This window comes from Sinocyclocheilus anshuiensis, unplaced genomic scaffold (genome assembly GCF_001515605.1).
Source record: "Sinocyclocheilus anshuiensis isolate Anshui unplaced genomic scaffold, SAMN03320099.WGS_v1.1 scaffold277, whole genome shotgun sequence".
NCBI classification, from domain to species: Eukaryota; Metazoa; Chordata; class Actinopteri; order Cypriniformes; family Cyprinidae; genus Sinocyclocheilus; species Sinocyclocheilus anshuiensis.
Window position 1 is genome coordinate 997871 of NW_015536463.1, and position 14341 is coordinate 1012211.

General features: G+C 37.8%; 1 protein-coding gene and 1 pseudogene across 1 annotated transcript; both read left to right on the forward strand.

Moving 5' to 3' along the window:
- Positions 1–346: 346 nt before the first annotated feature.
- On the forward strand, positions 347–8076 carry LOC107685920 (COP9 signalosome complex subunit 8-like). Its single transcript, XM_016482707.1, has 7 exons — positions 347–659; positions 997–1067; positions 1146–1194; positions 1276–1408; positions 6192–6299; positions 6707–6769; positions 7510–8076. The coding sequence occupies exons 1-7, from the start codon at positions 588–590 to the stop codon at positions 7587–7589; spliced, it is 576 nt and encodes a 191-aa protein (XP_016338193.1). The 5' UTR covers positions 347–587; the 3' UTR covers positions 7590–8076.
- LOC107685832 (E3 ubiquitin-protein ligase TRIM63 pseudogene) lies at positions 3012–4478 on the forward strand (annotated as a pseudogene).
- Positions 8077–14341: the final 6265 nt, after the last annotated feature.

Consider the following 14341-nt stretch of genomic DNA (forward strand, 5'->3'; position numbering starts at 1 on the left):
TCACACTCGCAATACAACCTATTTTAATTTTGTGCGACTTCAGAAAGTCTTACATTTACAAACTTCTCCATGTGTAAGCATAGATTTCACAGTAAGGATCTGATTTAGGAGACGTGTTTCTAAATACAGTGCTATGAGTGATGGATTATAGACAGCGAGAGAGGATCTGTGGACATGCTCTTCTCACTAGACATAAACCTGGTGAGCAGCTGGCCAGCAGTATCAGAACAGTCAATCAAGTCAACAATATTATGCTGTTCTGAGAAGAGCAGTTCACAGAGCTACTGTAAGCCTCTAATCTGTCCTGTACTGCTTTAACAGAACACACAAATGGGTCTCTGAAAGAGCAACTCTTTAACCTCCGTGCTAAATAGGATTCAAACTAGTCTCCAGTACCTTCCCACATTTTTGTTTTCCAGCTATAGCATCCAAAATAATAGGTAATAGGTCAACTATTCCACGATTCTGGGAGTGGGTAGTGGCGTCGTTTGCTCTCCAGTCCAGCAGGTGTCAGTGAGGAGTCGCAGAGCCAGAGCAGGAGCGGGTTTGTTTTCCTTAGCCGTTAGCATATGAAGCTCTTGTAAAAGATGCCCGTGTCTGTCATGATGGCTGAATTTGATGAAAAGCTGCTGTTGCAGTTTGAAACTCAAGAGCTGGAGGTAAAGCAGACGGAGAGATTTATATATTAATGCTTTTATTCCGCAGATGTTTGTTATCTGGTAAACTGCTACAGTAACTTGGTTGTCAGCTGAACAACACTAGTCATGTAAAGACAACTCTAGGCACAAATATAAGATAAAATAAATATAAATTTATTGTTGTTATTGCGGAATATAACTTATGTGTAAGTGTTTATGAAGTTTTGTGTGTAGTAATAAAATAATTTTCTTTGCACGTGGTTAACTATTATTGTATAACAGGCATGTTTGTCTGGCAGTTTATATGTAAGTTGTCATATTAATGTATTTAATATTCATCATTTATCTTGTATCCTAGGCTCCTGGTGGCATTGCTACGCCTCAAGTGTATTCCCAGTTACTAGTCCTGTATCTCCTGCACAATGACTTGTGAGTATGTTACATATTTAATGTTGATTCATATTTATATTAGTTGATTCTCTCATAACATTAATTTGCTTTATGCAGGCATAATGCCAGATACCTTTGGAAACGGATACCACAGGCAATCAAAACAGTGAGTTTTACATTTGGATCCAATTAGTCTTAACATAAAGCTAAATCAATTTCAAGTCTCTGATACAGATTTTAATTACAGGCAAACCCAGAGCTGGCTGCTATATGGGCCGTAGGACAACGTATCTGGCAGCGAGATTTTCCAGGGATCTACACAGCTATTGATGCTTACCAGTGGTCTGAAGGCATTCTCCCTGTGATGGAAGCTTTAAGAGGTACTGAGATCATGTGGTTTGGGGTTTATGCTGTATTTTATTTTCTATTCCTAAAATGAAATTTATAATGAAGTGGCATAGAATGACCTTGACATTTTTGTCTGCTCTGTGGTTCTTCTTATCTTTTTAATTACACATCCTCCTCCTCGGTATGATCTGGCATTTAAGAGATGGTAGGGTCGCCATGCTTGGCAGAGTAGTGGAATAAAAGCATTAATTTCTAGCATTTGTTGATGTTATTTATATGTTGATATAAAACAATCAGCTGTGTTTCCAACAAATGTCAGTATGGGGTAAAGGAGAGATCTAATTATGCGCTTAGCATTGCCAAACAAATTCCTAGACCGATTCAGACAATGTAACAGGATAGAATGTTCTGTGCACTTCCATGCCTGTGTTCTTTGTCTTTATAATTAAATACATGGCTAGATTGATTTGATTGGAATTTTTGTAGTGAGAGAGAGAGAATAAAAATTGGTTTTATATTTCCTGGCAGAATTCACTGTTGTCAATCTACCTCTACTTCAAGTTAATTACTGTCAGATTTTGATTTTTTTATACTTTGTACATGACATGTTATGTGTGGTTCTGTGTGATTATTAGCTTTCTCTTTTACAAGGATCAAAATGTGTTTAGTCACTATTGAATGTGGATGGATGTGTAAGAAAAAATTTAAATTTATCCTGGGAAGTGGCACTTATTTTGCTACCAGATTCCATTTGAAGTGGTTCAGGACTAAACTTAGCTCAGGCATTAACTTAGCATATTCACAGGCCAAGTGTGAGTCCTTTGAATGATGACTGTTTGCAGGGACAATTAAAGACTGAAGTTACTTTATCAATACTTTGTCATTTTCTTGTTAAAAAAGTAAGATGGCAACAATTCTTTTGCAATCTCTTGTCCGTATTTAATATAGTATCTTCAGGGATCATGCTTAAACACAGCCTTCATTTGATCCCCCATGTGCCAGCACCTGACCCACCCAGGCCAAGGATAGGTTAAAAATAACCCTTTCCATGTGTCCATGGGTTCCCTATGTACTGTGTTTTAAGACATCAACAGTTGTTTTTTTACAAGCAAATTACTCAAGAATATTTGAACAATAATTTATTTTGAAAAATCAAACATTTAGAGTGATTTGTGGGTTGTTCCTCAAAATGAAATATAATATCCTCTGAATACAAGGGGGAAAAAAGAATGGTGTAGGTGAATGTATATTATTTTTTTGTTGTTATTTGTCATTTATTTAAGGTGACAAGTCAAAATAGACTGCTTAGTGCCCAATTTAGTGTTTTCTTGTAAAAAATATCATAATTATTCTGTGCACGACAGAAATTAGCAATAAAATTTCAGAGGGTGTTTTGTAACGGACAGGATTTGTTTTCTTGACATGAAACTTGTTTGTCACCCCTCCAATATTTCAACATTGAAATTTCACTGTACAGGAAAGGGTAGGGGTGTAATGGTATCCTCATGACACAACACCTGGCTTTAAAGGGGTGGGGGCTTTTGCTTCTCCAAAAATGAATCTTGAAAACAAGTGGATAGGAATGTGTGCTCTGATTGGTTGGAGGAATGGCATGTCATCCACTGGCCGAGGGTAGTATAAAGACCAGGGCCACTTTGCCCCAGAACAGATCTGACAACTGCAAGGAATCATTTACTGCCATGCCACAGCTTATTTTAAACTTTTTTTGGGAAGACAGCCATTGAAGTTATACAGCAAAAGGCTACAAAGCGACCATTAACATGGACATTCAGCGAACTTCCTCTTTGTTGGGGTCTCCTGACTCCATGGAGAGCCTTGAGAAACAACTAAGCTGCCCGATTTGTCTGGACATGTTCACCAAACCGGTGGTGATACTGCCCTGTCAGCATAACCTGTGCCGTGGATGTGCTAGTGATCTTTATGACTCTCGAAACCCTTATCGTTTCTCTGGTGGTGTCTTCCGGTGCCCTACTTGCCGTTTTGAAGTGGTTCTTGATCGTCATGGCGTGCATGGACTTCAGAGAAATCTTCTAGTTGAGAACATAATTGACATATACAAACAGCAGCAGGAAGGTGGAGGTGGTGGCAGCACCACAGAAACGCCGATCAAACCCAAAAGCTCTAAAGAACCAATGTGCCAAGAGCACGAGGACGAGAAGATCAACATCTACTGTGTGACTCACCAAATTCCCACTTGTTCCATGTGTAAGGTCTTCGGCCAACATAAAGACTGTGAGGTGTCACCACTTGCCAGTGTCTATCAGGCTCAAAAAGGAGAGCTGAGTAATGCCATCGATGCTCTAGTAGCAGTTAATGGCCGCCTTCAAGCGTTGCTTAACCAGATGGAGGAGGCCTGCACAGCTGTTCAGGACAATGCTCAATGTGCTAAGCAAAGGCTTGGTGAATGCTTCGATTCTCTGTATGCAGCCTTGGAAGAGCGTAAGGGTGCCCTCTTGGAACGTATAAGCAAGGAGCAGGATGAGAAGATAGCTGCCCTCAGGAGTCTGGCCAGGCGTTATGGGGATCGTCTTCAGGCAGCCACAGAGTTGACGGACACGGCAGTGCAGGCGCTGGAGCAAAGCGGTGCTGCAGATTTCCTGCTGGCCTCCAAGAACCTGATTGCACAGACAAAGGACGTGGCGAAGAGCTCATTGGCTGAAGAAAGGCCTGAGCCAGGCTTTGAAAGAATGGACCATTTCACTCTGGATACAGAACAAGTGGAGACTTTGTTGACCAAGATGGACTTTGGAGGAGATGATGATGAAGAATTTGAAGATGCTGAAGATCAGGAAGAGGAGTGAATGGGAATAGTGTCATAGAGGGCAAATAAGATGTGATGAAGGACAAGATCAAGCAAGGACAATAGCAATGAGAAAGAAGAAGGTTTAATGTTTGTATATCACTGCTAAGCAGTGTCAGCATTTCAACTTGTATGATTATAAGAATATTTCAGAATAATTAGGTGCCATTTTTATACTTTTTATAATGTAGTTGCTGTTGTCACTTTAGAAGTTATCTTCCAACTTTTACGTGTTTTACTTAACATTGTTGTTACAGTATGTGGTTATATAGTTCTGTATGTTTAGTTTACTCAAATGTGGACTTAATGCTTTGATATTAAATAAAATGTTCAAATTTATTGAGATGAGTTTATTTATTCTAAAATTATTTTATTTTATGAGATGTACAGTACAAATCAAATGACACATTTAAGGAGCAGTTTAAACAGAATATCTTGGAATTACTCCAAAGGTTACTGTTTACAAGTAAACTCTGTGCACTCTTTGCCCTCAACTTTCTTCTCTGGATAAAGGCACATGCTATTTTTAAAAGGTAAGAGGATGAGATATAGCTGGGGGACCTTGGGGGTAGAATACCAGAATAGGACAGATGGACACCACTTTCACCTCCCCCAGCACTGCCTTGCTCAGCAGCTCTTGCTATTCATGATTTCAGGTCAAGGCGAGTGAGAAATCAGGAACTGGGAGTCAGGTTGTCTAGTATGGAATGACAAGCACTAAAAATAAACAAGCAACATGCAAAAATCCCTTTAACTCCTCCAAATGTAATTTGTTGCTTGTGAGGTGTTAAGACCAGACATATTTCACACATTGAGTCAATCTGAATTTCTTTCTGTAGAGGGCATCCTTGTATAACATGTTCTTGTCTGTGTAATTTCCAAATGGCAGGCTTGTAGTCACTGCTGACTTCCCTGGTGTTGCTTCCCTGCTGTTGCATACAAGTAGCCGTTAGAAACACTGTTGCTATGAGTATTACAATTTTTTTAGCATTCAAAGCATACTCCTGTGTTTGCTATAATGGAGTATATAGCCTAAGTAATTTTCCAAAACAATATATTTAACTCTGTTTTTAATTTCTTTCCTGTAAGTTACCCTGGGTTAATGGATAATGTTACACTTACAATTCCTTTAAGTTTTTTGAAGTACTTAAAGTCTGCTGCAGTAATCAAAAGTGACAAATACATTGACAGACACTAAGGCTGCATTTTTTTTTAATTAAAAATATAGCAAAGATATTATTACATTTTTAAATAACTGCTTTCTATTTTAATATATTTTGAAATATAGTTTATGGCAAAGCTGAATTTTCAGCAGCCATTACTCCAGTCTTGAGCGTCACATGATCCTTCAGAAATCATACGATATTCTGATTTGGTGCTCAAGAAACATATGTTATTATTTATTTTGTGGCAACCGTGGTACATGTTTTAAAAAAACTATTTGAAGAATAGTTAGTGAAAAAAACCTTTATATGAATACATTTTTTTGTAACAAACATCTTTATTGTCACTTTCATTCAAAGTGTCATGAAACCCCCATTTTAGCACTGGTCGTTCACACCTCAGATTTGAAAAAGACTCAAGAAATGTGGGAAAGTGGGAGTGAAGAGGGTGGGAAGAGGGGAGAAAACAACCATTAAAACGCAGACCTACAGCACACTCATTATACGGACCTATTTGCTTTTATTTACTTTACATGCTGTTGTTTTTTTTTTCAACTAAATGGGTGTGAACTGCAGTCAGTATAAAGTTTAAGACCACTGTTGTACTGGTATGAAACATAAAAAATGATTTATTGCACTTTCCAAAGGTTTGTTATTCTACTTTCACTGTCACCAGTACCTTCTTTACTTGTCCTTGCTTGGGTGTGTGCAACCATGGTGCAAAGTTTGCAGAATATAGAGTGAAAGGAAAGAGTTTGCAGGTGTGTTGGGAGATGACCACCTTTTTTTAAAATCTTTTTGTTTTTCTCTTGTGCTTCGTGTTACTTGTAGAGTCCACCCGTAGGAGAGCATATGGGCTAGTAGCGCAAGCTTACACCTCTATCAGTGCAGAAGACTTTGCTGCCTTTGTGGGATACTCTGTAGAAGAGGCGGTCAAAGGTACATAATCCGAGACACTGAGTGCTGCAAAATATTTGAGTTTTTTTAGGGATTAAATAATTATATTATTAATTAAATAATTAATATTATGTATATTGATATATGGATTTTTTTCTACATTTCCATTCCAGTACAAATCATTCTTATACCAACCAATCTTTTTTTTTTGCTTATTCTGTCTATTCCAATCAGTATTTCATATTTTGAAAAAAATACATTTAAACAAGTCTGCAGTTCTTTTGAAGTACTCTCACATGTATTTGGTCATCATTAGAATAAAAGTAATTAACTTTGGCTGTGCTGATTTCTTGATCTTCTGCAAAAGCAGCTTGCATTGGTTTAGAGATAAATGTGAACAACCTTCTATTGTCTTTGTAATATAAATGTCTGTTTCCCTTTCTTTTAAGGTGTAGTTAGCCATGGGTGGCAGGCGGATCCAAACACCAGGATGATCATGCCACAGAAACCAGGTGGGGGCACTGTTTCACTTCTTATTACCAATAAGAACAGATGTTTTCCCCCCCCCACTCTATGACTCATTCCTCCATAAGGTTTCATTCAGGGCCCCTCCTCTGTACAAAGAGCTTGTTCCAACGAGTTAACGGTTCTGCATGTTTTTTTCATAACAAGCACGTAAATTGGTGACTTCACTCAGACTCCACTTTCATCCTGCTCTCATGTTTGTCGCTGATTGGCTCTCACAGTTTCTTAAAGATTTCTTCATTTTGTAAACAACGAGAATTTCATTAGTTTTTGGTCACCTTATGTTCATCTTTCTTTGTGTTGTGTGTTTTAGTGCACACAGCTTTTTGTGTTCGCCTGTAACCATTGAGAACTGTTTTTACGAGAGACGTTTATTCCAAAGGAACAGGAACAAGCAGCATCTGGGTTTCAGTACGGGCCTCGTGAGACAGTGCAGATGTCTGTAATGCATTTAAATAACTGATGATTGAGAAATGATTCCCAGTACTGATGACCTGCAGCTTTCACTAAAAGCAGCTGATGTTTTTTAATTCAGCACAGTTGCCATGACATTTTTCTTACTTGCATAAGCTGTTACATCTGTAACGGACTCTGTTGCGCACATATTCTTGTTCTATGCACGACTTTGTTTACATTCATATGTCTATGTGCTATAAAGCAGATCGTAGAGGACTTGAAGGAATCCCCTTTTCTCTCATGTTTCTCTTCTGCCTTCCTCTTTCTCCAGATCCGCCCCCGGTCTCTCTGGTTCCAAACGAACAACAGCTGGCTAGACTTACCGACTACGTGGCTTTTCTTGAGAACTGATAAGCATTCCACCCTCTTCCATCCTCTTCCTCACCACCTCTCAGATACTCAGTTTTACGGAAGAAACCTGTGGTGTCCAGGACACTTCACACACATTCATCTGTCCTGCTTCAGTGATGGAGCCACCATCTTTCTTTTGTCTGTTTTGCTTCTTGAACTTGTCAGCCACAGTGATGTAGAAAAGTTTCCAGATTGTTTTACTTGTACAACTTTTACATCTACTTTGGAGTATGACATTGCTGTCAATATTGTAAAATATTTTTTTAGCATAATTGCTTCACTATATGCACATATTGTCCAGGCTTTTTGTGCTGTTTTGTTGTTACAGGTCAAAATTGGATCCTTATGTAATTTCATACTAACAAAGACGATTGTTAATGATGGTTAGGACTTCCTTTTACAAATGGTGTACAAAATCACTCATCAGAATCGCCACATTTGTCTAGATGTGTAATTAATTTTTTATCATATAAATTTTGCCACATCAGACAAAATGGCTTCTTCTTGCAATATTTAATGCATTCAATTATGCACTATATAAACAATATTCTCTTATGTTGTTGCAGTGAACAAAATGTTATCTTTTTAACCACTAAATAGTTTCCTTTTGTTTTTTTGTTATAGAAGAATTGGCTTATGAAAGTCGGTTATGAGGCAGAGTTTGCAGTGAAGGAATAGTTCAGTTTATGATAGCTGGGGAAAAAACCTTGTCATTCCTAGCCAAAGGTATTGTTTACCAGTGCAAAAAACCGACAGCACAAAGCATCTTATTTTGGGAGGCGCACAGTTGTTTAAGATGTCTTCCACTGTCTGACAAGTGTTTTGTTGACAGTGCATTTCTGTCTGTCTGCTATTCAGATGTTTTGCACTGCCTCCTTGGTTTCTCACGCAGAGTGGATTTGAAAAAGGAGAGGAAACGTACCAGCTGTTGGCCACTGTCACATCCTTTCAACTTGAGAATAAAAGTGCGATCCATATGCGCTGAAACAATGGGTACATATGGTACTGTGAGAATGTTAACCTCATCCATTTTACCATATGTTTGTCTTTGAATTTTATCTTCCATATTGCATTTGCATCTTTTTGCATTTTGAGGTTGCACCAACCTGGTCCTATCCAGTTTTTGATTTGGCAGATATTATTATTTATAATATATCTGGTTTAGCGTCTTGCCCAAGGTCACTGGAAAAGAGTTGGCTCTCTGGCACTTGGCAAGTTCACTGTTTGCTCTTATCTGGCATAAAACCTTCAACTTTTACTTCAGTACCTGAACCGTTATGTTTATACTTGGCATATTTAATTTCTAAATATTTTAAAAGGAGACTCTGTTTCTAATCCTTTGGACTTCCAACATAATCCTGCGCACTTCAGTTTAGTCTGTTCTCTAAAACAAAAAAAATATTGTTGGAATGTTGACAGATGCCTAATTTGGTTGTACATGCATTTCCCATGTGCTTCCCTTGTGACCAAGACTGGCAGGACTTTCTTTGTATTCTGAAACCTAGCACTGCTGAGAGGTGAATGCGTTAAACTTGCAGACCTTGTTTTAATTATCACTTGGGCCAGCCTGATTTCCTTTGATTTTATACTTGTATATTATATCATATATTTTAAGCTGTATGCTCAAGTGCAAAAAGACCTTCAAAGGACATGTTGCATGATCTGAGATCATCATTGACCTTGCACTACATCAAACAGTAATAAATGCAGACCAGCTGAACTGAAGTCTTTGACATCAGGAGCGGTATATTCTGAAGAAGCTGTTTGTTCTGACTAATTTATGGTGTAAAACGTTATAAAATCTTTGAAGATCTTAGACTTAATGGTTTTCGATGATTCAGGGGAGGGGTAGACGCTCGTGATTAAAGAATGTGCAGTGCTTGCAACCACATGCAGTTAAAAGAGTGACTCATTTAATTTGCCCCATATGGAATTCCCTAATTTTAGCTGATTTTTGTGTATTTCACATGCCCTGTTAGTCCATAAAAAGTCAGAGGTGGATAACATTGCTTTGTCATTATGTCTGCATGTAAACTACGGAAGCGGTCAGACCAACATGAACACTAGCGCACACATGAAGGCAAATACAAATCACACTGCAGTCCATATAGCAAATGTTTTAGGTTCTTCTCCGTGGTAAGATGAGCTCACAAGGATTAAAAAACAATCCTTTTAAGACAGTCAATCAAACTGCAGCTGCTTTTCGTTTGGCTCCAAGTAGTTGTGCATTTTAGTTCCAGTATTTTGATCTTAGATAAAAAAGAAAAAGATTTATCTTCTTTCTACAAATATCTATTGTCATTGTTTTTCTTTGTGCAGGGGTTTAGCTGTCATCCAAGATTGTATCCCATTCTTAATTTATTGATCTACGTTCTATGCTTGTTGAAGTTGTTCAGCTGTCTGGGTGTTCCAAGTAATTCATACGACCTATTTTTGATCACAAGTTGCATGGACACAGTGTAATTATCAACTGTGCTGCCTGGACAGATGACCTGAAGCCCACCCAACAGGAAAAATCTAATTTACCAGCCCTTTCCAGGGCCCCTGCAGTTATGCCCCGTCAAACAGTCTGTTTCAGGTTTAAGCGTTGTGACCGTCTTATTAGGCCTACAACATATTGTAAATAGTATAATGTCAGAGTCAGATCAGAGTCTGACAACAGCCAGTGCTGCACACAGAGATCTGATCTCATCATCATCCAATCTGTCTGGAGTGACATGAAGAAACAGAACAAACTGAGACAGACTAAATCCAGAAGAACTGTGGCAACGTCTCCAAGATGCTTCAAGAAACCTACCTGCAAAGCTACAGTTCTGTTAAAAGTTTTAGGCACTTGTGTAAAAATGCTGTAAAATCAGGATGCTGTAAAAAAGTAATGTCATAAATAGATTTTCTTTATGAATTAACTTCTATTAACTAAAAATCAACATTTGGTGTGACCATCGCTTGTGTTTAAAGCAGCTTTTGTCCTTGGTGCACTTGCGTTTTTCAGGTAGCTTTGCAGGTAGGTTTCTTGAAGCATCTTGGAGACGTTGCCACAGTTCTTCTGAATTTAGTCTGTCTCAGTTTGTGATAATTTTGGCCACCACTGTATATATACAGTATATATACTATATATAGTACAGTGTAGTACAAATGTCAAATGTGCATAATTAAGGTCCTAATATGCAGGTTTTTAAGAGTAGATAAAGTGTAAAAAATCAAGGACAGACTGTCCCTGTCAGGACTATTATTAAGCAGTATTTATTGTTCAGCAGAGTGTTGGGTGATAGCAAAAGAAAAACTAATGAGAATAATGAGACATCTCATTTTCAACACTTTAAACATTACTGAGAAAGTTCTTGTTATTTCAACCTGCCACTACTCCATAAAGTTTAGAGTACTTTTCCATGGGCTTCAAACCTAAACATGTACAGGCCAAGAAATTACATAATGCTCCCTAGAAGCTGAAGTTTGTCAGGATATGGAAAGGCAGATGTGCTAACCACTCAGCCAAAGCAGCCAGAGTTCTCATCACAATTAGTTCCAATCATTTGCTTGTTACTTTCCATTCCAGTCACTGAGAGAGAGTGGGTCATTTAGAATAATCAGCAGCACAAGATAAAGTGTATATTTCAAAATGTTTAACCAGAAATGTCCATACTTGCATGGGAAAAATACAGATATCTGTGGAGAATATCATTCTGGCCTGTTTCACCCTGTCCGAAGTCGTGTTGGACCAAAGAATGGGAGCATTTGGTGTCTCATTGCTGGCTGACTTGCAAATTTTTCCAGACCCAAAACGGAGGCAGATGAGAAGCATCAGGATGTTACTAGTCAGTGGAAAAAGCCCTTTCCCATCTTTCATCTGGAGCAGGGGGATGTCTGTGGGTTGAGGGCTAATCAGTGTTCTGGGGGTAGAAGTCTGAAGATGAGTGTGGGATGCCATTTTGGTTAGGCTGAGGTGGACATAATGCATAATGGAGCTGTTCACTAAATAAATGGACAGTTATGCACAGCTGTGTAAAAAAGCAAAATATTCATTTTTACTTTTTAAATATTAAAAAATTAATTTAGCAGAAGCCTAGCTCTAAATAGTAAACTTGGGTATAATATACCATTCTGACAGCAGATTCCTCAGAAAGACTGATAGTGATGTACAACATGCCACAGGAGCCTAAAGGCTCAATTTATTTTCTTCTAAACAGCAAAATGCATTGTTTACATCTATGGCTTGATATACATAATGTTTGTGCACTCATGAAGTAATGTTTCTTACAGTTTAATTAAGGTACTTTGTCTTTCAGAGAAGAGGCAAACAAGCAATCTGCTGGTTTTTTTTTTGCATTCAAACATCTGTTTATCATAATTATGATCAAAGACTATTTCCCCCAAAACATTTCATCATTCAGAGGGAAAGGAAATGAGGTAAGGCCAAAACTGTAATCTTATTTTTATTTATTTAGTTTTTCTCATTTTAACCTTCATGTTGATCTTCAAACAGAATTTTGAACATCTGGGTAAATACAAGTTACCAACACAATTTTCTAGCAATAAATGTTAAATAAGAAAATAAAATGTATCAAATTAGTAGCTACAATTATTAGATTCAAATACATAGTAAAAGTTAATGTTTTACACTTATGTCCTGAATCTTCTGAACATACAACAAATTGATTTTTGTTTTGATTTGTTTTTTTCCTGTTTGATTTGTTAGTGCCTCTTCACACCAAACGCAAAGCAAAAATGTGTAACAAATTGCAGACGAATCACTTTACACTAAGGTGCCAATGACCTTGGAGACAGATGCGGTGTCAGTGCCATGAAATGCTTGGCTCACACAATCAGACAAATGGAGACAGTTTTCCCTTGTTATGCAGTTGCAGTTAAATTAATTGGACTTATGGTGAGCCCCTTCATGATTTGAAATATATGGTTGTTTTTTGTTTTTATTGCACCCGTGGAAAGCCAAAATGCCATTATGATGAGTCATTCAATGAGCCTGGGATACACTCAGAACAAAAAGTCACAGAGCAAAGAATCTTGAACTTCTCATCTGAATTAGATTGAAAAGAACCAGGAGAACTATATACTCTGTGACTTACACAGAACCATGTAGACCTTTTGTAATCCCCTGTTGATATTCAGTGTAGTCATATCTCCTTCACACTGCTGTAGCTCTTTTCCCCACTTTGTGTACACATGAATCCTTCCCTTTTTTCCACTCCTTTTTTGAACTTGTTTCATGATGCCTAAAAATAGTTGTTGAGAGATGAATATAAATCTCTAGATTTAATTAAAAAAGAATAATAATAAAATAAAATCCAGTATCAGGAATGATGTTTTGAAAGGTCAGTATTAGAAAGATAATATATGCACGAAATGCAAATTTATTAACTATTTTTAAAGCACCTCTGAATGGTTACATATTGAAAGGCACTGTATGAATATGCCATATTCCTAAGTATTGTGAAATCTTTTTAGTATGGTTGTGTAAGACCTGTGAAAATGGATGCAGGAGAGTGCCAAAATCTTCTGAAAAATATCAATGCAATAGACAGTAGTTCACAAGAAACAATAACTTCTGTTTAACCAAACCAGAAGAAAAATGTAATAACATCATACTGTATGAAATGTATGGTAACGCTTTATTTTAAGTACCAATTCTCACTATTAACTAGCTGCTTATTACTAGCATATTGGGTGTTTATTAGTACTTAGTATTAGGCACATATTAATGCCTTATTCTGCATGACCATATTCTATATTCCTTAACCCAACCCAATATCTAAACTTAACAACTACCTTAAAGGGATAGTTCACCCAAAAATATAAATTTAATGTTTATCTGCTTACCCCCAGGGCATCCAAGACGTAGGTGACTTTGTTTCTTCAGTAGAACACATATGATGATTTTTAAGTCCAACCGTTGCAGTCTATCAGTCGTATAATGCATGGCAATGGTAACAAAATCTATGAGAGTAAAAAAAACATGCACAGACAAATCCAAATTAAACCCTGCGGCTCGTGAAGACACATTGATGTCCTAAGACACGAAACGATCGGTTTGTGCCAGAAACCGAACAGTATTTATATAATTTTTTACCTCTAATACACCACTATGTCCAACTGTCTTTGGGCACACGCACGGCATCCGGTGCGTGAGGTGTGTACGCGCTCTGGCGTAGTTTACGTTAATGGGTGTGTTGATATCCAGCCGAAGAGCAATCAACCATAACTTCAGGCGAGCAGGCTCAGAAGTTGGGAATACGTGGAAAGTCACCACTCCCGAATGAGTTCGCGCGAGAGAACGTAATCTTTTAGTTTTAAGTCGGTTTGAACAATCCGGATAAGCGCAAGTAAGTACCATTTTGTTTTGTAGGCATTAAACTGCCAGAATTTTAAAAGACGATATCTCCATTTGCATTGAACTTTCAGCTTCGTAACTTAACAAGATATTGTTTATGCTCAAACAGCAACATTACACACTAACTTAAAAAAGTGAAATCGCAATAAACCACCCCTTTAATAGTGAATGTGTTCCCTAATCTAAAGTGTTACCAAAAGTCAGGGGCGGATCTACCGGGGTGGCAGCCACCCTAAGAAAAAGCTGTGCCACCCCAAAATGATCACAGAATAAAATATAAATGTAAGCAGTGTTTCATGTGCTACTTCTCAGCCGCGGCGATGACAGAGTATGCAAAATAATGCCAAAAAAAACCCACGTCTTTCAATAAACTGTGCACGATGGTTGCACTGGCACGCCACGTGCC